Here is a 24,351-nt window from a genome sequence, read left to right on the forward strand (position 1 = left end):
GTCCCGCCTCTCTCCCGCCTTCTACGACCTGCATGCAGGAGCTCTTCGACTTCAGCGTTGATGACATCCTGCTTGTGCTGCACAACGATTGAAACAACCCATCCTCCTCTGACAGGCTCAAGGATGTGGACGACGAACAAAGGCTTGCCATCGGCCGTCGCTCACACCCAGTCCACTCGACGCCACTCATTCGTCCGCATACTGCTAGATGATCTTCTAGCACAGGGTTTCACCATGGCCAGTGACAATACACTCTCCAAGTGATCTCGCCATCACGGACCTCTCCTGGATACTTAACATACCCGAATGCTACCTTCCATGTAGCGGTTCAATTTGCGAGCTCAAACTCCATTAGGTCCCAAGTAATGTTGCAAGGTTCGGCGACGGTACGTTTGCTCGGAGAGAGTTCCGCCCGCGAGGTCAACAAAGACGAGGGACCAAATGTTTTTCCGGTTCTCGCCTCAATCAGTTCGGTTCTGGCATTGCCATCCTAAGACGTTCCTCGGACGTTGCTTCCGCAATGATTACGACCGCCAACCTACCAGCAATTTTTTCTTTGAAAGGCCATGGATCCGCTCGACGCCACTCGACCTGTAGAGGTAATCGGCGTAACAGACCACGGGAAATGGGTCTCTTCTGCCTTCTCCCGGTTCCTCTACGGGTGCCCCCGCGCATTGCACTGGGAAAGACTTCGGGAGAAAATCGTGGCGGCCTCCACTCCTCCTATTCGACAAACCGCCATGATGCTGCATTTAAGTGGTATCCGCAAGCTCATACGCCGTGGTGAAGAGCGTCGTCGTGGCCTCAATGAGGGGCTGAGGGGCAGTTAGTGGACATGCGTGGATAATCAGCCGGTACCACCAACCAGTAAGCAACCTCACTTCAATCCGATTGACTTCAGGCCGAAGCAGGTGAAGACGCGACAATAGTTGTTGAAAGCCTACCATTCAATTGTATTTGTACATCTGATCCCTGGGGAAGATCGACATCGGGTGCACTTTATATCTCGAAAACAGGTTCTTCAACGAAACAAAGACATTCTATGGTCCTAGTGTAAACAGGGCGCTAGGGCAACCAGCGCATATAATCACGATTAGGTAGCACTTGTAGAAGAACCCGGACCAGCAGGGCCTTCAAGCGCACGCGAACACGGACAATAACGGATTCAAGGACTTCGGCAAGAGACAGTCTAAAGACACCCCGAGCAACTTGGTCCAGCAAGTGTCTCGAGGCGTGTAAAGAAATACCCCTCACTTCGAATATCCCTTCACCCCAATCACTGTATACGTGGGGATCATGCAGACGATCACGTACCGCGCGTGAAGAGGTCGCGGGAAGAGAAGACGATGCACTTCTTCTCCCACAAGAACGACCAGCTCTTGATCTGCCTCTCGATCTCTACTTAGCAAAAGGACGCCCAACCACACACCCAAGATCCCGAAAAAACCTGGCTTCAGAATTGTGAGCATACACATATCAACCCGCTTCAGTATGAGCAGCGCCAACGTGGCCAGCCAATTCGCCAAGTTTTACTATGAAGTTGGCATCCAAAAGTCAAGAAACCTGTGCACAATTTCACTTGGGTATCGAGCCATCTTGCGAGAGCAATCGTATCTTCACGCTAATGCGTGATGGAAACGAAGCACTGTCTCAATTGCCTCTGATTGGAGTACCATCTGGAGCCAGTGTTTTCGTCCGGGGCGAGATAAAGGGTTCTAAGAAAAGAGAACGAGTAAGCAGCCGTATAGTGAGACGAAGCATAGATTGAGTACTTCCAAAGCTGAGACAAAAAAAAACATGGGAAGACAATTTCGAAACAGAGTCCCATTATCGCTAATCCCATAGAGACGCAATGGCCCACAAGCATGAGAGTATGTATGCGTCCGCTGGCAAGCCTACACCAATTGATTTTGCTTTGCTGTAGACACCACGGGCGCAGCTCGACTTTCTGCCACGTAGAATAAGGATCACCGAGGACCTATAATGCAGACATAAGTCTTCATGAGGGAGATGGTGCGCATATCAATCCGGGATTTTGGGCGAAAAAAAAAACTAAATCAGTGGATTATCGACGGCCAACTAGAGCCTTAAATCCGATACTGGTGGCAATGAGATATGGAGTGACGGCGGCAGAGTCATCAAGCAGCCCAGAAATAAAGCATCAGTCCGTCGCATTCTGGAATATGCACCAAGCAGAGGTCGATGGCTGTAGCCAAGGCTCAATCCATGCCTTCGTATATCCATCGCCCACGTCCCCTTAGTAACGCGCCGCCCTGCCACGCGAAATGCGAGTGCTTCGCCACGTGACATGCGCCATCACCGATTCCCGATCATTATGGCCGCGGCGGGAGGAGCGACATACGAGGTTGCGGCAGATCCGTGCGAGCCTAGAGGTCGCTAATTACTGTATAGGCGAACAGTATATCAAGAAAGTACTGTATAAAACTTCTCATATAACCACAGTGTCTCATTGACTCGACTGATTCGGACTTCCTCATCTCCACGTCGGCCGGATATATACGTTCGTGATGAACCCTGGCACAACTTCTAGTCATTATTGACGGCTGTGCCAGTAATTTCATAGTCATAATGAATGTACCGCAATCACTCAGTCAAAAGGCGACATAGTCTCCATGCTGCTGATTACAATGGGGTCCGGTTGCAGACACAGACAAAGGACGCTTTCCAATACGTCGCAATAATGCAGTACGGAACCGCAAACAATACGCGAGAGGAGGACAAAGCAACAGGACTGTATAAATACAGCGCAAGATAGCAATCATCACTCATGGCAACAGCAATAAGACCACCAGCCAAAGCAACAGCGCATTTCTCAGCGAAAACAGGGTACGATACCTCGTAATTGTCAGCCACATCTCTAACTACGGCTTTTGCAGCCTTCTCCCTGGAGAGATCCAGTCACTCGTCTTTTCACGTCCTCAGTTCTACTTACTGGAGAAACGTCTAGCGGAACTCAACCACGGTTTGGGCTGGAGGTTCAGCGATTTATTGAATGATATGAGGTATGGCGAGCTGTTTCATACGACGTACTCCAGTCCTCCTCATCCTTTTTGGAGCAGGACTCCTGTCCTGCAAGTAGGCAAGCCGCGATGTGACCGCAGAGTCAAAGGCTCTGTGGGAACACATCAAGGCCGCACACCCCAAGGCTTTGGACCTACTCCCAGTTTCCTCTCCCCTGCCCGACGACTCGATCGTCTCATGCCTCTTTTGTGCGCATCGCGGTGACCCAGCGATGGTCTGGGCGCACATCAAGGACGCGCACGTGCTTCCTCTTCCCGACCACACCAAGCTCATCTGTCCAGGTCCGCCTGGTATGTGGTGCGAGGGTGTCAGGAAGCAGCACGAGGCCAATGAAAGGCGGCGTGCGCACGGCGAGAAGGAGAAGGTGGTGGGGTTGGACAAGGACTCCTACCAGCGGCACGTGGAGTGTGTCCACTGGAAGCTCAAAGAGCGAATGGAGCCATGTCAGTTCTGCGCGAAGGCGGTCCGGAAGGATGCCCATAAGGGGCGAGAGCACTTTTCAACGTGCTTGGCGCGCTTTATGAGGCGACACCGTGATCGAGGGTTCGGGCAGGCGGTGGGGAAGGGTGGCGGACGAAGAACATAGTAATCAGGAAGGAGAGCATGGGTGGCGCTGGTGTTGTGTGGGGACAAAACGGTAGGATGAGGATGCCCATCTTCTCGTGCTTCGACCCACTTCACCTCTTTGTCCGCCCCCATTGCCAATGGTGGGTATTGGAACCTGAAAGAGCGGAGGCGAAGAAGGATCAAGAGTATTGTTAGCGCAAAGCTATCACTCATTCATATCAATTGTTCAACCTACTTACAAATACAAAAGGGCTGAGGATCGAGCATGTAGACAAAATTAGTGAGCGTGCTACTTAAATGAAAAATTTGCTACTCGCAGGTATATGCACCCCGACGAGCCTACTTGCCAGGGATGGACTGGTATAGCACGATGCTGGCTCAAAGTGGATGCCACTGACCTGCACCGATTGCAAATCTCCGTCCGTGTCATCCGCCCACATCCTCTTATCAGTGCGCCCCGTCTCTACACAACTTCGTTTTCGTGCCACCCGCCGCCCTCCATCTATTACCGCACTTGCACCAGCACCCTCGCCCTCGTTCCGCCCTCGTCTTCTCAATAATGAGGCGGCTGCTCCATTGTTATATCATGGCCCTTTGCTCATTTTCACCAATGGTCCTCGCGCCTCTCACATCTCCGTCTTCTTTGACTGACGCCATGAGAATGAGAACGGGGGGACGGGCAAGAAAATAATGGGCGATTGGGTAGACGCGAAATGGCGCGTAGCTGATGGCAATGAGAGGAGCCGGAGCGGGGAGACGATGAGTGGTGGATAGCTGCTTGGCTGGTCTCAGGGTTACCGGGGGTGGGCGTTATATAAGAGAGTAAGATAGTAGATCGGCATGCTAGCCCCTTCAACGGCGGCGCGGTTGAGCCATAAGTCATAGGTGGGTGGGCAGCGAGGCCGCGCCAGGAACCTTGGGGTGAACGTTGATCAGCGAGCGACGAGAGAAAGGAAGATTTAGACAAGTCTGTCCAGTGTGAGGTATGTCAATTTCTCAAATAATGAGCGGAGTTTGCCTTTAGCATAACCTTCGCAGAAAAATTTGCAGATACAATCATTGCAACTTACATCATGATCATGAAAATAAAGCCTTAAGGATTGTCTTTATAGGACATCTCGCTGTTCAGACTGGCGGTGCGCGAACAATAACATAATGATAGACGCGCAGCAGCATCGTCGCGATCATGTGTTAGGGACGCGTCGCGGTTTTACCTTCAAGTTGGATGCTCGAAGTTCAACGAACCCGATCTTGCCTACTGAAACAGTAGACGCAGAGTTATCCGCGACGGCTTTATTTAAAGACACTCTCCACCCTCGATTTTACTCTCTTGTCGATTACGATGTTCTCGCGCTCGTACATGTCTCCACAGACTCTTCGATATACTTTCGCTCGTGTTGAAGATCAACACTTACCATTCAATATCATGCATAATCAATCATAGGCTAGTCTATGAGTGCCAAGTACGTGTACTATTCTGTCCACAGTATCTATAAAATGTCCAATCGGAGCAGGCAGGATGGCGCTTATATGAGACTGTAATATGGTGCGTCAGCCCTCCATTATTCGGGCACTGTCAGCCGATTGCAACTCATAAAAATGAACTTCGATAGATGTGTGAGCCTCTGGTCTGCTTCTTCCTCGACGTCCACACGGATCCCCACGCCCACACGGCACTCACGCTCGTTCCTCGGCCCAATGATGCCCAGTCACACTTCACTCCTTCAAGCGGTCCTGGTTCTGTCTCCTCTCTATGGTTTGGCCGCTCCTGCCAGATCCGCCTCTGTGGACAAGGTCTATTTCCTTGGACTTCCAAGCTCATCAGCCTCAGTAGCTTCAATTGGGAGGGCCGACATTAATGCGGTCACACCTTTATCGTCGATGGCAACCGGCAGTCCTGCAAACTCCCTCGCTTTTGGACAGGCTACCGAGCCATTGTCGGGTGCTACTACAGAAATAACTTTGAGACCTACCCAATCTGTTGCGTCTAGTTCTCCCGTGCAGTCACCTACGACGACGAATAATTTGGTCACTTCAGTAACCTCAAATATCAGTCCAGCGCCCACTACATGGCTATTATCTGAAACTGTATTCTCGTCCGCACGCCCTGGATCCTCTGCTGCATCCACTCTATACATTTCCTCGACACACATATCTCAAGAGACGCTGTCACCTTTGTCCTCATTTACGGCTACCACTGCTACTGACACCTCTTCGTCAAATCTTTCGCATAAACCGGCCTCCACGAATATTTCCGGTACAACTCAGACTACCAATCCTCGACCGAAGCCTAATGCGGAGAGCCAGCAGGGCCGTCGATCTGCCGTCCTCGCAGCATTTCTTACAGTTGGGACGCTGGTCATGCTGGGCGTCACTTTTTGTTGCATGCGCTGCAAACTGCCTGAAGGATTGCGACGCAACAAACGCCGCAGCCGACGGGTGCGATTCGACATCCAGGACACAGAAATTGAACCTAGCGGATTAATCAGGCCTCGCGAGAAGGATGAGAAGGAGAGTCTCATTCCCGGAATGGCACCAATGATCCACGACATTACGCTACCCACATTGCCTCAGCACTCTCACATTTTCCCTGGTGTGAATACGGCGTCGCTTCCTCATCCCACCGGTCGTCGCGTCCTTGTGTCAGACACTATGGATGGCCATTTTGAGGACGTCACACATATCCTCTCGACGGATGCCTTTGCACCGCCGCTTCGGTATGGTGGTGAATCGTCTGCTGTGGACTCCGTTATCTCCGCCGCCTCTGACACTACCTCATCCGCCAGAGAAGAACACTCCGGCAGTCGCACGAGCGGTGGCTCTGCAAGTCTCACGGGCCTGTCGTACAAATCGTGTGAATCGCGTTACTCGACGCCAAGTGTTGAGCGGCAGTTGCACGATGGGCCGTTGAGATCGGGGTCTATCGAATCTTTGTCGCCGTCCCTGTCGTTTGGTGGCTCACCATCCCCGCCTTCATCAGAGCTTGTTCAAACCCCTGAGCAAATCCTTTATTCGAATCCGCGTTGTATGAGCACGATCAGAGGCACTGAGCCTATGGGGAGCAAGGAACCTCATATGCTTGTCCGTGGGCTCCGTATCTCCGATGCAGATACGAGCTCGGAATGGGATGTTGCGCGGTCGTATGGCGCGCATAGCAGTGTTGGGAAGGACTCATTGTTGGTCATGGTGGAAAACATGGAGGAAGTGGAAGTTGGCGGGAAGAAATGCGTGTTGGTGCAAGGATGAGGGGGTATTTTGGTATCCGCTCTATATGTAGTCCTTCATGCCGTTGTGGTGTGCTTCTTGAACGTAGTGCTGAAGATGGTTGACTTGAACGGCGATTGAGACTACTTATCCTAGATCGAAGTTCACGAAAATTGTACTTGAAAGCATTTGCGCGTGACGTCTGTGACCGACGCGTATCGCACGTGCTCTCTGGCTAACGTCATTATAGATTCCAGTTGAGTGCCAGTGGTGTTGTTTTCCCCGTCTTACTCTTGGGACAATCACTCCATACCTCTCGTACTTAATTCTTTTTACGTGGATCCAGCTCTGACATTGTCGTTCCGCCACTACGGAAGTCTGGTACCAAGTTAGCAGGATGTCCCGTCTGACTCAGTACTTGCACCGGTCTAGCAAGCTGCTGAGAGACAATGCCTCACGTGGTGCGTATAGAGCATCTTTATGCGAACTTGTTGAGTAGCTGACTCGAATTTGCTAGTGATGCGTATGCAAGGAGCTGACGAGCCTTTGCGTACGCCAAAGACGTTGTTCACGTTTAATTCCCATGAAGATATTCATCAATTTGCTACTGGTTGCGACGCAGATATTGGTGGGACTTCTACTGTCCATTTTCAGCTAGACCAGTCTAGTGTGGCTCCCACATTGAACGAACAGAAATCAGCGGAGGCGAGGCGACCAACTGCGAAATTCTGGGGTCAAATGAGCCTTGGCGTACGAAGTGGTCTAGAGGGGAAAATTAGAGGTGGATATTCTGGATTCCGGAGTAAGGCACGCAGGTTTGGTATTATATCTTGGAATAGTCACTCACATAGACTCTGCACATGATGGGTAGCCTCGCACGACTTTGTTCGGCGAGATGACAGATGATGTCTCGGCCCATCAATTTCTTGCTCTCCGCCTGCGTGTAGCTGGACATCCGCGGACCAGAAATTCGTATTATGTGAACTTGCAAACAGACGGACCCATTACGACTGATCTATGGCAACATCGACTCTACTTCCGCCGCGACGATGGTGCTTGGGAAGACATCTACGTGAGTCTGGTTGAATCCGTGTTAATATGAGTGTATTTTTCGTCTACATTGCTGCTCGGCTGGCGTTGAACTCGCTGATCGTGACTTTCAGATTCCATTCAATGATTTCGTGCTTACCAACGTAGGCGAAGTATCACCGCAACAGATCACCATGTTCCGCGAGCGTATCCGTACGGTCGGTATCTCACTGCTTGGAGGCAATAGTGGCGCGGAAGGGCCCTATGAACTAGGAGTGGACTATATTCGCGCTGTCAATGTCGAGGATCTGCCGTCCGATGCAGCTGCATTGAGTGAGTGATATTAGTCTTTATTGTGTCCCTACCTTGAGATGGGTTTCTTGATTCTCCAGAGAAGCAACCAACTGACGGGACACAATGGGAAAGGCAGCCAGTGTAAAAGAATATTGGGTTATATTGTCTTTTGAATAAAACGAATATGCATTCCCTGTGGTCACATGACGGCGTCGCCTCGAGCCATAATCTCGAGTATCTGATTCTGAACATGTCCCGGTAGGGCCACGGGCATAATATCGACCTTGAAATCTCCAACTTCCAATGTTACCGCCAGTCCACCCACTTTGAGCCGTTTAGAGAGATCACAAACATGAATGTCCTGACCTCAAGCGATCGAGCTAGATCAGAGGGCTCAAGCGACTATTTCGAGCAGGTGGACGACTGGGATCCCCTGCTTTCAATGCTCCCATCTTCTGGCGAGTGGAACACGTTTTTCCAGCCGCCTTTGAGCTATACTCACGCATGAACTCTAGACGGATTGAATGACTTGGCAGCTGCAATGCCGATTTCTGCTGATCATGCTAACGATGAGGCTTGTAGCTTAGATGATCGACAGGATAACTACCGAAAACGAAGGCGAGACGAGTCGGAAAATGCAACGCAGAATCGGGCTCCCAAAATGCAACGAGTCGATTCAGATGATTTGAACAGCCTGGACGATATTCAAGACGTGCAGTCCGGCCCCTATATCGTGGTCAGTTGAATGCTGCCCCACTCTATTGATATTGATTCAAAATAACAATTGCACATTGATGCGTATCAGGCTCCTCAGTCGCATGCATTTCTGTGTGAAATCAGGGACCTTTCATATGGAGTGCAATGGGAGATTTTACGGTCTCTGGACACAGGTGTCTCAACAGAAGTATTTGATCCATCTGTTATCGACAGGCTTCGCAAGCTCCGCACAAATGTAAAGGCGGTCCCGGAGGTGATGAAGGTGGTAACTGGAGACACAACACCACCAACTGATGAAGACACGCAATTTGAGGCCGCATTTCTGAAAGAGCGGAATGCTAGGGTACGCCATTCAAGTGTAGGAGACTTAGCTGCTGGCTGATTAAACAGCTTCCATGGAGTGAACTTGACAAAGAAGAAAGTATTCTCAACATAGACCCGTATGGTGGCTTGGGCTGCAACGAATCGCAGCCTTATCTGAAGGATAGCCCCCACTGGTTTGGTGGTAAAGTCAGCTTTACGGCAACTCTGGAGCTAGGCACACAGCGCAGTGACGATGGTCCGCCGTTCCATTTGGCTCTGAACCGCCCTGTGTTAGGCCCGTCGGACAGGTTCAGTCGTCGTTTCGGCTCTTGGCGCTTTATGAAGGTTTCAGTATCCCGCGATATATACGCCGCCTTGCAGAAGATGCGTTACTCTCAGGATGATCTGATAACCTTCTTCACTCGACCCATTGTTATCTGCACCCGTATTTTCCGAGCATTTTTCGCCAAGGAAGGGAATGTGATCTTCTACCAGACTAATGAGCGTTGGAATGGTTCAAACATCTGTCAGGGGCCGTCTACTCTCCATGAGATGTCACTCCTGGCTTTTCTCAAATGGCACAATGACCCCATCCAAAACTACAAGCAGGTGTGTCATCTGGGATGTCTCCGTCTAGAATCGCAATTCTATTGCAGTTTTGATAGTGAGGGGTTTCATGACTATGACATCTCCTATGTCCCAGTACGATACATTCGGCAACGTGTCTCGGTGAAGATAGTTTTGTCCCATTTGGGGGATTACGGGGCTACTTGATGTGGATTCGTTGTTATTTGTTTCAGAAAGCAAGTCGTCATCACACTAATCCACGTCATTGTCCTCTAGACTATGGTAAAGTGGGCTGCGCGATTTGCACTCGGGACATCTAATTCGGTGCCTGTTGCGCGGCTTCAGGCCTGTCAAATACAATACGTGGAGGACATAGGTTGGCCTCTTCACCTTCATCCATAAGTACGTCTCACCAGCTTCTGCAGTGTGCCCTGGATTTGAGGGGACTGGCAAAGTTCCTAGTGAAATGTGTATGACGGACGGGTGTGGGCTTGTTTCCGCCAGTATACTTCGACAAGTCTCTGATCGGTTAGGTTGGCCTTCTCAGACGGTAGCTATGCAGATGCGGCTTGGTCCGGCCAAGGTGAGGTTACTGCTCGCGTCGCACTTTCACGAACGAATGAATTGTAATGCTGCACTTAGGGGATGCTTCTATTAGACGCAGAGGAAGATATCAGCAGAGAAGCCCCTTGTGTCAAACTTCGACCTTCGCAGATCAAAATTGTATCCACGCAAGACGACCCCGCATGGCGGACGATCGACGTCCTCCGGCCCTCTCGGATGACATCCCCCGCTCGACTCTGCGCGGAGACCATCATCAATCTCGCGGAGAATGGCGTTCCCTGTGATACTTTTCTTCGGCTTCTCAACGCTGCATTGGATGACAAGGTCGCCAAGTTGACGACATGGACCTATCCTGCGGATGTGCATCAGTTGTATAAGCACGTCGCTGATGCCGGTAGTGTCTTGTCCGGCAGGTGCGCTCGCGAAGCTTCTGGAAGTACTCGTGCAAGGGGATATTGTGCCGATGATTTTTTGAAGAATTATGTTCAGGGAATCGACGGCGAGGACAATCAAATGAATGAGAGTCAATCGACTGCATGGTGGCAGGACCCAATTAGCGGATGCCCGTCGTCGCTCGAAGAGTGTGTGATGGTACTTCTGGCGGCAGGATTTATGCCTGATAAGCTATGCGTCCTTGAGGCTAAGCTGAATGGGACGGTCAAGAAGGCTATTCAGTCAAACGCAAATAGCTTCCATATTGAGGTTCCCATGTCAGCGAAGGCGTTTGTTGTTCCCGGCGAGTGCTTCGCAACATGCACATTGAATTCATCATAGTCATACCGTTCCTTATAGATCCAACTGGGACACTTGAGCCAGGAGAAATCTATTTTAGAAGCTCTTCTCGCAATCTACTTGCATTAGATGGCCAGTGGATGGATCAGATATTGGGTGAAGTTATCGTAAGTTAATATCTTGGATTCTCATGGGAAGCCATTGGTTGAATGCTTTGCATGTATCTTCAGGTCACTCGCCATCCATGCAAAACGCCCACAGATATGCAGAAGGTATGAGCGCCGTGGCCATGCTAACGACACATTTAGATGTTTAATTCCATTGCAGCTCGTATCTGTATTCAACAACCGACTCATTCGGTTTGTTGATGTCATTGTGGTCTCTGTCAAAGGACATCTCTTCAACAATGAATTCTTGCCTCGGCATCTTGCAAGCATGACCGGTGGAGGTTCGTGATTGTGTAGTTATCTTAAATTTATTCTCTCTCACATTTGCAATGTAGGCGACTATGATGGAGACACAGTGGAGGTATATTGGGATCCCCGGCTCATTGAAAATTTTAGAAATGCCAACCCCAACTTTGCTAAAGAGCCACCCGAGGTACAGGCCTCTCTCGTCAAGAATTCCGAGACTGTAGCGGAATTCCTCGAGCGTACTGCGTCTCTGCGAAACGGGGAATTACTTCACGAGTACCAGAAATTCCTTCTTGGTAGTCTTCTCAATACTTCGCGGGTTGGCACCTACTCGACGTGGTGGGAGGCCTCAATCTACAAAAACGGATATTCCCACAAGACAACCATTTTTCTCGCCTACATGTACGAAAACACGCCGTTGACTACGAACCATTCTGATGTTGTTTTTGAATGTTTAGGTTCTCTGCTATTCTCGATGGTCCCAAGACCGGTGTATCTGTTCCCCAATCCGTATACAACCTCCATTCTGCATTATACAATATTGGTCCGTCTCCATGGAAGAAGTCAGGGCTTTCTAACCTGAAGACGCTAAAGCGAAATCCTGATCTTCCGGATTTTGTACTCGATGGGTTTCAAGAACGTATTTTGCAGGAGATTGGTATCCGGAAGGATCGTATCGACAAATTGTTGCCTCCTCACAGAAGAGTCCTACATCCCGACCAAGATCTCATTGCACCATGGCAGGACTGGGTTGAGCGAGCCAAGCGAGCCAAACAGGACGGCAATTCTCGTGTTGGCGAAGAACTACTAGCTATCCAGGCTTTTGTTGAACTCAGGTTTGCAGAAGCTACCACAGATACGGCATTCGCCACGACAAAGGCTATTAGACGAACGAACTCCGGTCGATATCTTTCTAAGGGCAAAGCGCCAATGTCAGACCTTCCGATTGAGCACCGGCAGGATATGTTCCGCAAGTTATCGCGAAAGTTCAACAGCGGTCCAAAAACTGTGGGCGGCAAAGCCCTCCTCTATTTCGACGAACCCACTCTCCGACGTGTGCGTGCATCGTACGCCTATTATTACGACCACAAGAAATCTTATAACGGGTGGTCACGCTTTCCTTGGAACGTCGCATTGGCCGCCCTATGCGAGATAAAAGTTGCCGCACTTGGCCCTGGTAGGGCATGCACAGAGGAGTCCTTTGCACGGTTCACGATCGCCAAACCCTTTCTACAGCGCTAAAACTTCTATGTGGCTGTAGTTCAGCATACATATATATGCAGTGCCTTGTACGATCTTCATGCCATATTTCATTACAAAAACCCGAACCTGGGTGTTACCTGAGGACCAGCTTAATAGTTAAAGCACTCGCACTGACATGCTTTGCGCGTGTTCCGACAAGGTATAATCTATTCATCCGTAGAAACTGGGGAGGGCGAGGGGGAGGGGGAACGAGCGTACGGACCCCACAAGCGTAGAAGAGGCATACGTCAAGTGGAATTTTGGGGGGCAACCGATAGCGCGCAAATGCATAGAGAACAGAGCAGAAAACATAGGTAGAAAGGATACCCAGTAGTGACGCCAACAAGCCCAGGCCGAGCGATGTAAAGTAGGAGTAGGATGTGCGGCAGAGAAGAAAGGAAGGGAGACCAAGGGAGTGGATCATACGACGACACAGCCTCCACAGCAACCAGCAGAATCATCCTGGTCTCCCTTCGAGGAGCTGTACACGCCGGGTCCTGATGGCATATTGGGTGGTGCACCTGGGCGACCCGTTTGCTGCTCCTGAACAAAAAATCAGGATTTGACGAAGTGTACATATCTACAAGAGTAGGTCGAACCTTATTATGTCTTCTAATCTCGCGGACAAGGCTACTGAACGCCTCATCAACATTGATTCTTTGCTTAGCTGATGTTTCTATAAACTTGCAGCCGAAGTGCTTTGCAAGATCACGGCCCTCTGTGCGCGTTCAGCAACGAATAGATCCTCTGAACAAAATAAAGACACACCGTTCATGCCCACTTGGCGCTCATACTCCAAGTCGCTCTTGTTCGCTACAACCACGACAGGGAAAGAATCTTGGTCCTTCACCCGCAAAATTTGCTGGTGGAAGATCGTGATTTCCTCGAATGAGGGACGCGACGTAATTGAATAGACCAAGAGGAATCCTTCTCCCGTACGCATGTATTGTTCACGCATCGCCCTATAACGAACATGAGAGTGCATTCGAACAGAGCGACCAGGTTCAAGGGGCAAACATACCCATACTCTTCTTGACCGGCGGTATCAAGTACGTCGAGTAACGCCACTTCGTCGTCGATGACACACTGCTTGCGGTACGAATCTGCCAAAGAATTGGTAACAGGTCAGCACCCAGACCTAAATCCAATTAAACTTGTGATCGCGATCAGGTGTAGCTGAAACATCACCCCCAAGACACCAATGCTCTGGAGAAAATCAAGGCCATGGGAATCAAACAGAGAGCAAGTAGCCCAAATTGTGGCAGCGAGCCATATTCCAGTCAACATAGGCGTCATAAAGCACTCACCCTCAATTGTAGGATCATACTCATCCACAAAATGGCTCTGGATGAATTGGATAGTCAAAGCAGACTTTCCGACGCCTGCAAACGCGGCATGAATGAGAGCAATGCATTGGCATGTATCCCAACTCACCACCACCACCGACGACAACGAGCTTGTACTCTCTGAGAAATTGAGCCTGTCAAAGTCCGTAAGGCCATTTGCACATCGAGAATTTGCATGTGCGCACTCACCCGAGACATGACTTTAAAGTAAGACGGATAAAGACGAGAGGATAATGCAGCGGACGGGGGAGCAAGGACGATCCGTACTGGAAGCAGATGGGCGGGCGCGCTATAGCTAGACACGCGCGATCACAACACGTACAAACAATGTCCCGCTTTCGGAATATGCGTTACTGTCACGGTCGTGACGACGTCATCCTCTGGACTCCGTTCCATCACCTAACTTGAATTCCATCCAAGTCCGAGCCATGGCGCAAGGCGGCTTCAGTGGTACGTTCCATGATGATTTGAAGGCGCGACCACTACAGTAGTTCGGTTGCAATTACACGATGAACCTCGCAGCCACACACTGTTCTGCCAGGCAACAATATTGTGTGTACCTGCAATGCCTTGTCAGCATGTCAGCATTGGATCCAGAGCGAAACATTTTGATCCTCCATCTCTTCGTAGCATATGTGGGTTGATATAATCACGATGCTCTCCGCTTGGCAATCATTTCATTCATTGAATTGTCAAGGTTGATATTAGGGTTTGTCATACAACGATACGGCGAAGGTGGTACCCTTGGCTCCTCGGATGTGGCACAGGTATGATGCGGCGGTGCTCGAACAACGATGTCTCTGCTTTTCTGCTGTAACTGTCCCAGGACGCTGCGTTGGTCTGTGAACGCAGGCGATGATTATGACTGTTCTCATCAACACCGCTTCGGAATGTCATGACCGTGCGACGAGAAGCACTGGCTTGCCAATAGCCTGGACCACCCGAACTCACGCAAGCTCTTCATTTGGTATCTGAGATCAGTCTCAATCATTTAGAGACACTGTGCGCTGACTCTATGCCTCGTAAAACGCGCAAGGTGCATCAAGCTATTGCTTCTCACCCAGGAACCCAATTGGTTGATCAAGTTATCCACCACCTATGCAGGCTATGTTACACAGCTATAAACACATACATGTCAGGCACCTGTCTATGGCAACTTAATACAGTGGGTTCTTCAGCGATGCGCAAGCGGTCCCAATGAGTATACAGGTCGATCAATCTACATCTACACATCTAAAGAGTAGCATCAGTGCAATGAACATAAATTATCAAGGAATGTGAGTCTCCATTTAAAGTTAATGGGCAGGAGAAAGACGAGGAAGGAGATGTGGGAAGGGGTGTCACACGGGCCAATGTCTCAGATGTATCCGCTGGCAGATGTTAAACTGGCTGACACAGTGGTTCGCACCGAACGACGTGATGCCAGAGTGCCAGCGGGAGGTTCCGGAATAGAGGCAAAGGCGGATGCCCCAATCATAGAGACCCTGGGTAAAGGCCTACTGCCCGCGACTTTCGCTGGAGAGGACGCTGGAGAGGATGGTACAGCTGCGTGAGACAATTGCATGTTATAGCTAAAGGGCCTTTGCACACTAGATCTTTTCGCAGTGGGTAGAGGCTGCATCACCGGGTGCTTGACCGCCGCAGGGAGATTTGGCAAGCTGACCTGGGCCATTTCCTGCTGCATCTTGAACATGCGGGGACTGGCAGGCAGTCCACGACATGGACTGGTCGAGCTCGCTATTGTCTGCCTCCGATCACTCGGCAGGTCACCGCCACGGAAGCGAGGACTACGGGATGAAGGTGGCGATAAAGCAGCCATGTGCTCGTGCATGGACGAGATGGAAATCGTGCTCGGACGGGTCCCGGGTTTTGTCGGCGGCTGCGTCTTTCCAGGATCGATGTCCTCCGGTATAATCTGACGCCTCTCGTAGAATGACGAAGAAGCCGAGCGTGGCGGCATATCTATGGTCGAATCTAGGAGAAGTGGAGACTTGGACTGGCAAGGCGAAGGGGGGAGCGGCTTCATCAGCGTCGAACGGCGAAGAAGTGGGATAGCAGATGGTCTCTGGATGGTAGGAGTAGGATGAGGGATAGTCGATGACAGAGTAAATGGAGAGACCAGGTCAATTGTGTTTCCAGTAGAAGCAATGGGCGCAAAATCTTTTTGAGTTCCACTCAGTGAGGCGTGAGATGTTGCCACATGGGATACGGCATCGACCAACGCTTTTAACACCGACACTGGCAAAGAATCTCGCTTTGATGGATTTGAATAAATAGACATCAGTGATTCCGGGTTAGAGGAACATATCTGCCTCCTTTGAATGCCACCGGATTGCTGGCGTTCCGTTGCTCCAACTTCAAGATCAATTGGCGATGCACTTGGCGCAAAAAAGCTGTCCGAGTCACCCAGAGGAGCATCCTGGGGCAACTGAGTCACTAGATAAGGAGACAGAATGCGAAGAGTGCGGAGTAACACTAGTGAATTGGCAAGCCCTGATAAAACAGGTCAGGTGTCTATATACAACCATAGTAATCCGCATGCATACCAAGCATTGCAGAACTGGTGTCAGCGAACACTTGCAAGCCGAATGGGACATGGTCTCTCGTGGCTCGCATCATGATGACTACTAACGAGGGAAATGAAAAGAACGTATACGCTGATTGTGCATCAATTGCCACTCTAGAAAGACGGAAAGCCCACATACCAATAGGGTACCTGGATGCAATGATAAGTCGCATATAGGATGAAGCAGCGAAAGCACATACCAGACCAAACTCTTCGCCACTGCCTTGACGAACCGATAATATTGAGGACACTGGCCTGCAGGAATGGCACCGCCCTCATTCGCGTCGGACTTCAAGCAGAGTTTCAGGCCATGATGAATCGATAGTGCCCCTCCGAGGACAAGGAAAATTAGCCAATACACCGCAATTGCTACCAAAATCGCTAGAAATTCCTAAGGTAAATACATCTGATCAGATCGCGCTTCGACTAAAGGGCCATTGACGCACTGGAACAATAGTCAACACGACTTCGAATGCAGAGTATCCCGGCGATATCCCACACGATAGACCATTGAAGCCGTAAGCTAGCCCAAGCTTGTTGCTTTTGACGAACAATGGAAGGACACCTAGAGAAATTTGTAAACCATCATAACAAGCCCTACGTACCAGGAGCAGGTGCCTCACCAATGACTATAGATATGGCCCACCCAAATGCAACTGCGGCGGAGCTGAACCAGGGAGGCATAGCCCGATGGCAGATGAGACTGATGAATGCATGCGCGGCAATTGCTCCAGTGAAATAGGCAGTCGCAGTACCACCTATTTGCCTGAGGACGGCTGAAGAAAATTGTGTAACGACAATAAGGCTAAAAACATATGGGATGCAAGTACCTTGCGAATGGCACAGTGATCCTAAGCACGTGAAATCAAGTAAGCGAGACAGCATGATTTTGGAAACATATTCACTCACCACTCTCCACTCTCTTCAACTCAAACCAACGCGCATTAATCAGGAATGCGATACTTGTTATAAAATTGCTGAGCAACAACGACACCGTGTAAACTCCTAGCTGTGTCTGGAAGAAGGATCGTTTCCTCTCTTGACTCGCGGCAACACCTCGCGCGGCCAGGTACATGTGAAGAGAAATCCAAGAAACATGGGCAAGAAAAAAACCCATTGCCACGACGGACAAGATGGCGAAGACGACAACCACCTAATCCGAGCTGGACCTTAGCTTATACAAACACACAAGACATTAAATGCTTACTATCCAGCTGGAAGCTTGCCCATGCTGGTAAACTGCGAGTACATCTGCAGGAATCTTTGACATCCTGCACCAGACCGTCCCGCGCGGGCGGTAGCGTCAATGATAGAACTGTACCAGCCAGATCTCTCCGCTTGTTAGAATGAAAAAGGACGGCTAGCGTCCGACGCGGTCTGGCCTCAGGCAGACGAGGGGAGCCAGTCCGAATAGAACGAATGCGAACGACCGAAAAATGCGAACAAGAAAAACGGAGGATCTCATACGAGATCCATGTTGAAGGGTTGTTGTAGCCCGTGCAACGCCTCACAAGATGGCAGTCCCATGTGGCGGTGCATGGAGGACATATCTATCATTGACAAGAAGCATGTGGCGTACCCCTCATCGGAACTACATTGATCCAGATACATGTCATCGGGAGAGCCATCGACCGACACCGGCCCATCGTGAACTGTGTTCGTTTGATACGCAACCAATTAAAATAATGATAACGATGCAAGCGTAAATTTCTACAAGTACTTCCCTCGATATACCCGGCTTACTTCTTCGCGAAAAACTTGGCAATGCCTTCCGGCCTTTGTGGCTGCTTCTTATTCTTAGATGATTTTGCCTTCTCGGAGGGCCGGATTTTCCGAGGGCTACTAACTGCTATCTGCTTTGCCAAATCCTGTGCGAGATGGAAGTCGTCGTGCTCCACGCGCAACACAGCCAGCGCCTCCCGCACTTCGTTCCCAGGATGATTACTGGCCAGCTCATCTGCAAGGTAGACACGCTTGCCGCATCTATCGCACGTAAATGAAGTGACCTGACTGCGTGGGAAGCTGTCTTCGGTCCTTGATCGAACCGTCTCGCGGCTGACGGGGTTGTCGTCTGGATCCCGGCTACGTTTGGTAGCACTGCTAGAGCTCGGTCGCGTCCTGTCCAATATTGCAGGGGTATGGAAGAAACCTTCAATGCTCTGCTGCCCAGCTTCCATACTCTCAACGCCAGTGAACCCGAGCGCTATATGAGTGATCTTTACAGGAGCCGCTCTGGATGTATCCGTGCCGACCAGTTCGCGCCACAGCTTGTCTCCTGCAGATGCGACGATATCTATGTCGACATGACGCGAGAATGGGAAAGGAGCCTGTTTGGAGCGCGCAGTATCGTAACCTGCCGTGGATCCGAGGTGAGCTCATCGCGAAAACTGTAGCCCTTTCGACGGTACCTTGTCGTACGTGGAGTACAAGCGTTTTAGGCCACAGAGCAGGTGTCTGGTCCCTGGCTTCTGTCAGCCGCAAAGCAAGTTCTGCTGCGAGGACTCGGATCCAATGGTAGCCTTGAGTCTCATTTGTGACAGGCTGTGGTAGATTCTTCGAAGCCATCATGCTCTTATTTACAAATGATTTCTCTTTGACTGTTGTGCGAGCGTCATTTTCACGAAAGCGAATGAATGAGTCGAGATTTGGGAGAAATCCTGACCTTCAGAGCGATCAATGCCGCTGCGTGGGCGTTAATTACGATATATACAGTAGCACGCAAGCTGACATACCGCAGTATTTCATAAACCCAAATCGAGTTTTCCCCCAGTTTACGCTGCATCTCCTCTGCAGTAATGCTTTTGAGCTTCGGGCATTCCCTGTCCTGCTGTACCAACTAACCTAAATTTATAAGACTGTGTCGAAAGGTCAGCAGCTCAGTATGGCCAGCATACGGTCAGCGAGTACGCACAGTAAATCACCAACGGTCGAAGCATCAAACTCCTCGGCGATAGCTTTTCCCAGTTTTCCACCAAGAAAACGTATCTATGATATGATACGCTTTAGAAAAGTGGCCACACATTGTATGTCAGGCACCTTTTGGAATGCGATTGGTCTCAAATAATTAGGTATCGCTGCGTTGCGGAGGATGCTCTGCATTAGCATGAATTATCAAAATGCGACACTCACGCGAAGTCGAGACATACCTGACTGTTCGGTTTCTTATAAGAAGCCGTAAGCTTAGTGGGTACACTTAGATGATAGTCTCCATGTTGACAGATAGATTGTCTACCTTAGCCAGAAATTTATTCCGCGCGAGTCCCTATGGGCACGAATGGTGAGGAGCATAAAGTGGTAAGATGGACTCGGATGAACAGATATATCTTGAACCAAGACGCATGACTTACTGCAGATGTTGTGTAACCAAGTTTCTCATGAATATCGCGCCTGATTCTGCCCATCAGCTCAGCTGCAATTGACAGAGCAACATCATGCCAAGTCGTTGAGCTGTCACATTCCTTGACGCCCTCACTACTTTCATCATGAGTTCGACTTCTGGCACTTCTCTGGGACCTGATAGCGTCATCACGAATCTCTTGCGGTTCATGATCAGCGAAAACCACAGTTCCCAACCCACTCCAGATAATGGGAGGCGGGGAGGGCACTGGACTGTCGATCCCATTGGGTGCATCAGGAGGAACTTCAGCGAGGTAAGGATAGCGACGCAGTATTTCTTCACGAACAGGTCGAGTGAAGTCGATGAAGGCTTCGTCAATCGAGGCTTTTTCTGAGGGAGGGAGGAATTATGGAGAAGTATACTTAAGCGTAAGTTATGTACAGGATCATACCTATCTCCCCGGTCGGTAAGCCTTCTTGAAACATGGTAATAATCTTCATGCTTTCACGCCTATAATAATCTAACGAGACCTTGCGTAGGCAGTCAATACTTTGGGTTAGATCCAGCCTACTCAAGAGGGACCACATTGCACACCTTGTGTGTCAAAGTGTCCGGATTTTTCCAATAACCAGGCTCCTTCTCTCCTTCTTTGAAAGTTGCCACATGCACGACGGTGAGCTCTGGGCATTTCCTTCGTGCTTCCTTGACCTTTTCCATCCGCGTGATCCCGTACGTGCGCGCAGGATAATTAACTGCTATCAACGAATCCCACTGTTGGACGACCAGGGGCACAGACGGATCAAGCCCGAGGCGAACTTGCTCGCATGCCGCGTAGAAAGCGTCGCTGTCGCACAGCGCGATGACTCGAAGAGGATCCCTGACGCCCATATTGTGGGACTGAACGTGTCTGTAGGTGATTACAGGGTTTAGGTCGTCAAACTGCGAGTCCGATAGCGACGCTTTGGCTTTGGAGGACAGTGATTTCCCGACGCCAGTCGACATAGCTTCCAGATACTCAATGAAATCGCTTGGATAGGTGGTAGAGATTCGCGGCAAGAAATCTGGCTGACAAAGGAGAGCTCAGCAAGACCAAGGGGCCAGAGACTGAGACTCGCACCGCGCTGAACCCGCAACGCGCGCACGTGATGGGAAAGACGAAGTGGCGATGCGTTGCGGTAGTTTTCGTTCCGCCAAAGCACTGAAAGCAATGTGGCTCCAATTTTCAGTCCCTAATGTTTTATAAGCCTGTGTTCTACATCTCTCTGCTGTATACATGGTCTTAGCTGATATGATACTCAGAAAATCCGGTTGTAGTCATGCACAAATTGCGGTCTACTGCCGCTGAACGATATCTTCCATGCGACGACGCCTCCTTACTCTCTCCGGATAAAGTTCTGTTACCGTGTTATCTCAAACGAGGTTCCGAGCAGAGACTGTTTGTATATCAACAGACAGAAGATTCTGGAAGATGTATGCGTCAGAACTAAGTGTTCCTGGCTGGAAACCAGAGCTACCTTTCCGGCCTTGAGCTCTGTCGGCGAAGGCATCAAATCTAATCGCATCAACTCAGAGGCCTTGCTAACGACAGGATCGTATTGCATGCTGCACCGAATCGCAACGTAAGTCTTACGCGAATGTAATGTCGTAAGAATGTTATTCACCTAGCCACTGCCACTACTTTGTTGTTCTTCACGTAATATGCGATGAACTAGTCGATGTACGCATGTGAGTCTGCATCTGGAATATGAGTTTCATGCGCTCACTTTCATCTCATCGGGGTTTCCGGTTATGATCACGTCGTCGAAATTCGCCCCTACGCCACAGTAACGTAGCTGCTGTCCCTCTAGAACGCTAGTTCGATCTGCAAGATCTTTGTGACCTAGGATTTAAGACTACTCACGCGCGCTCCAAAAGACGGGAATCTTCACGTATGGCTGAGGCTTGCCCTCAGCGATTGTCCTCCCAACAGCACGTCCTTGATTCCCGGCAACCTAATCCGTAGTCACTGACTGAATTACTGCTGCAACAAATCCATATCTGGCCTCACATTCCAGTGTTCAATACGTCTCAGTTCACCAGTACCAGGCTGTGGGTACATTGCAATATCACCTGTGCGGTATCATGTCACTATTTCACTGCCTAATGTCCCGGCTCATAGACAACTCACCGATAGCATATGCACCATCGAGCCCCTTCACCTTCAAATACTCATCTACAAGGACGGCGCCGCTCTTCTCCAGTGCACTCTCAAAACCCTTGCTGTGCTTCAAGAATTCGGTTGCAGGCGCCACACCCACACCCATAATGACCGCATCGGCAGAGAGTGTGAGCTGTCCATCCTTCCCCGAAATGATTACAGCTTCTGCCTTCGATGAGTCATTCTTTGAGGCCACAAGCTTCTCAACCGATGCATTCATGTGGAAGTGGACACCCTTACTCTCGTGGAACTGACATCCATGCATGAGCCCGCCCCAGAACCCACCGAGAGAGTACTGGACAATTCACGCACCTTCTTCAGCCCTGCACCGACCTCTTTGCCCAAGATGGATTCAAACGGGACCTCTTCTAGGCCCACCACATCAATTGATGCCAGTTTCCGACTTGACACGGCGACCACGAGCTCCATACTAATGAAGGACGAGCCAATCACGACCAAACGCTTTCCCTCTTGGCATGCTGTTTCCGATGCACGTAAGATCCATTGTACTGATGAGAAAGCTGCGTCGTCGCTCACCCGCGTCGATCCTCTGGGCATCTTCCACGCCACGAAGAGTGTAGACATTATCCAAGTTCGCGCCCTCAACTGGTAGACGACGTGGAACACCACCTGTCGCAAGGACAAGAGTCTCGTATGACACACGCTCGCCACCACCAATGACAACTTCCTTTGCATCCGCGTCAATCGAGCTTACTTCAAGACCCGTACGCAAGGTTACACCATACTTGCTCTTAAGCTCGGCGGCCGAGCGCCATTCGAGCTTACTGGCGTCAGTGATCAGTGCCTTGCTCAATTTCGTCCTTTAAGGCGTCAGCTCATATCAGCGAACACGGTACGCATACGTCATCCTACCTGTCAATAGGGCTGTAGCTCTCTTTGGATATGACGGTCAATGGGCCGTTGTAACCATGCTGCAAGGAATGAAAACAAATACGTGAATGCAGAAAATGTTTCAAGAAACGGTAGTGTTCATACCTCTCGGAGACTTTCGATACAGTGATATGTGCCGCTTCCACCGCCCACAATGACAACACCTTTACCACTGCCGGTACCAGTTGCAAGCAATTTGGGCTGACGAGAGTGATTGGCCTTCAGGGTTTCGAACGGGTTCGCCGTGACGTGGATCTTGCCATCCGCAATATGTGCTCTGAAGGAATGAATGGCTGTCGGTGCGGGTGCGTCCTCTGGAAAAGTTCTCTCCAATGACACCATGCAACATTGTACCTTGAAGGAATGCATGCGTACCTATATCACCCGTGCAAACGTTAAAGCATGCTAAATGAACGTCAGATAGGCTCGCAGTCGAACTGGAAGGGAGACAGACCTCCATGCCACGGGCTATAGATAGTTGAGGTATGAGTAACAATGATATAACTGCGAACATTTACTCACCACACGACGCGGCCGTCTGCAGTGAGGACACCCTTGGCGAGTGGGGCACCGTAATGCGTGCAAAATGCGCTAGTAGCATGTATTTTGTCACCCAGACGAGCGACCAACACCTTTCCCTCGCCTTCAAAGTCGACTTGCCTCCTGTTATTGCAGTTACACCATAATCTAACTGTTATCAACGTTCGTTGCGGCAATCGGGACGTACATCTCCCCATCTTTGAGTTCAGATTCGTTGAGCACAGCAATAGTTTTAGTAGACATTGGATATCTTTGAGTGAGACACTGATTAAGTGCGACTTTGGCTGTGTGTGGTGTGCAGATGAGGTATCTGATGCGGGGAGAAAGGGGGCGAGAGAGTGAGAACATACGAGTCAAGCGGCCCGTAGAGGGCTGGGCACTTAAATGACGGAGCCTGGGGGCAGGCTGAGGTAGCGCGTGACGTCATTCTATGCAAAAGATAAACCGGTTGTACTTATGTAAGTGAAGGCTCACCTAACCTTGTGAATTACCTCTCGCATTTGCTGGATATCAATACTTTGTTTATGTTTCTCAAAGCTCCCTCTAAGCAGTTCTATTCGGTCCTCAACGTAGACCACCTTGCTCCCTATATGATCGTGTCATGCGCAGGTTATCATAGTGATTCATGCTCTCCGCTCGTTTCAAAATCCCACCAAGTAACAACCCAACAAGGGCCAAGCACACAGAATATATGCGGATGTCACGTAACCTGTATTCTTAATTAATCGTGCTCAATGTTTGGAAGCACCAGAGAAGCAAGCCTGTGCTGGTGAACGCCGCAGAGGGGTCTCGTTCGACAA

At 50.1% G+C, this 24,351-nt stretch overlaps 6 protein-coding genes across 6 annotated transcripts; 3 read left to right on the forward strand and 3 right to left on the reverse strand.

The window, feature by feature from the left end:
* Positions 1-2,788: 2,788 nt before the first annotated feature.
* FIBRA_04374 (uncharacterized protein) lies at positions 2,789-3,628 on the forward strand (the record flags this gene model as incomplete). Its single annotated transcript, XM_012326179.1, has 4 exons — positions 2,789-2,847; positions 2,898-3,023; positions 3,081-3,096; positions 3,152-3,628. The coding sequence occupies 4 exons, from the start codon at positions 2,789-2,791 to the stop codon at positions 3,626-3,628; spliced, it is 678 nt and encodes a 225-aa protein (XP_012181569.1).
* A 1,682-nt stretch (positions 3,629-5,310) lies between these two features.
* On the forward strand, positions 5,311-6,855 carry FIBRA_04375 (uncharacterized protein; the record flags this gene model as incomplete). The annotated part of the gene is made up of 1 exon (XM_012326180.1): positions 5,311-6,855. The coding sequence occupies one exon, from the start codon at positions 5,311-5,313 to the stop codon at positions 6,853-6,855; it is 1,545 nt and encodes a 514-aa protein (XP_012181570.1).
* A 355-nt stretch (positions 6,856-7,210) lies between these two features.
* On the forward strand, positions 7,211-12,674 carry FIBRA_04376 (uncharacterized protein; the record flags this gene model as incomplete). Its single annotated transcript, XM_012326181.1, has 15 exons — positions 7,211-7,274; positions 7,331-7,563; positions 7,685-7,885; positions 7,977-8,175; positions 8,652-8,872; positions 8,942-9,196; positions 9,244-9,765; positions 10,000-10,099; positions 10,149-10,306; positions 10,366-11,027; positions 11,120-11,186; positions 11,250-11,291; positions 11,347-11,467; positions 11,522-11,834; positions 11,891-12,674. The coding sequence occupies 15 exons, from the start codon at positions 7,211-7,213 to the stop codon at positions 12,672-12,674; spliced, it is 3,942 nt and encodes a 1,313-aa protein (XP_012181571.1).
* A 420-nt stretch (positions 12,675-13,094) lies between these two features.
* On the reverse strand, positions 13,095-14,218 carry FIBRA_04377 (uncharacterized protein; the record flags this gene model as incomplete). Its single annotated transcript, XM_012326182.1, has 7 exons — positions 13,095-13,217; positions 13,274-13,392; positions 13,443-13,636; positions 13,696-13,777; positions 13,982-14,056; positions 14,109-14,154; positions 14,210-14,218. 7 exons carry the CDS (start codon positions 14,216-14,218, stop codon positions 13,095-13,097), a joined length of 648 nt encoding a protein of 215 aa, XP_012181572.1.
* Positions 14,219-15,377: 1,159 nt separating this feature from the next.
* On the reverse strand, positions 15,378-17,856 carry FIBRA_04378 (uncharacterized protein; the record flags this gene model as incomplete). Its single annotated transcript, XM_012326183.1, has 9 exons — positions 15,378-16,513; positions 16,567-16,677; positions 16,726-16,736; positions 16,787-16,977; positions 17,033-17,151; positions 17,192-17,362; positions 17,417-17,437; positions 17,496-17,739; positions 17,794-17,856. The coding sequence occupies 9 exons, from the start codon at positions 17,854-17,856 to the stop codon at positions 15,378-15,380; spliced, it is 2,067 nt and encodes a 688-aa protein (XP_012181573.1).
* Positions 17,857-18,325: 469 nt separating this feature from the next.
* FIBRA_04379 (uncharacterized protein) lies at positions 18,326-23,794 on the reverse strand (the record flags this gene model as incomplete). The annotated part of the gene is made up of 27 exons (XM_012326184.1): positions 18,326-18,939; positions 18,995-19,183; positions 19,249-19,268; positions 19,319-19,373; positions 19,428-19,441; positions 19,498-19,571; positions 19,623-19,679; positions 19,733-19,765; positions 19,819-19,848; positions 19,934-20,313; positions 20,375-20,453; positions 20,518-20,988; positions 21,340-21,384; positions 21,438-21,525; positions 21,585-21,631; positions 21,687-21,766; positions 21,824-21,914; positions 21,971-22,032; positions 22,091-22,370; positions 22,433-22,599; positions 22,658-22,941; positions 22,994-23,052; positions 23,117-23,325; positions 23,387-23,416; positions 23,466-23,479; positions 23,534-23,674; positions 23,739-23,794. The coding sequence occupies 27 exons, from the start codon at positions 23,792-23,794 to the stop codon at positions 18,326-18,328; spliced, it is 3,669 nt and encodes a 1,222-aa protein (XP_012181574.1).
* Positions 23,795-24,351: the final 557 nt, after the last annotated feature.

The sequence above is a fragment of the Fibroporia radiculosa genome (assembly GCF_000313525.1).
Source record: "Fibroporia radiculosa TFFH 294 genomic supercontigs, scaffold2901, whole genome shotgun sequence".
Classification (NCBI taxonomy): Eukaryota; Fungi; Basidiomycota; class Agaricomycetes; order Polyporales; family Fibroporiaceae; genus Fibroporia; species Fibroporia radiculosa.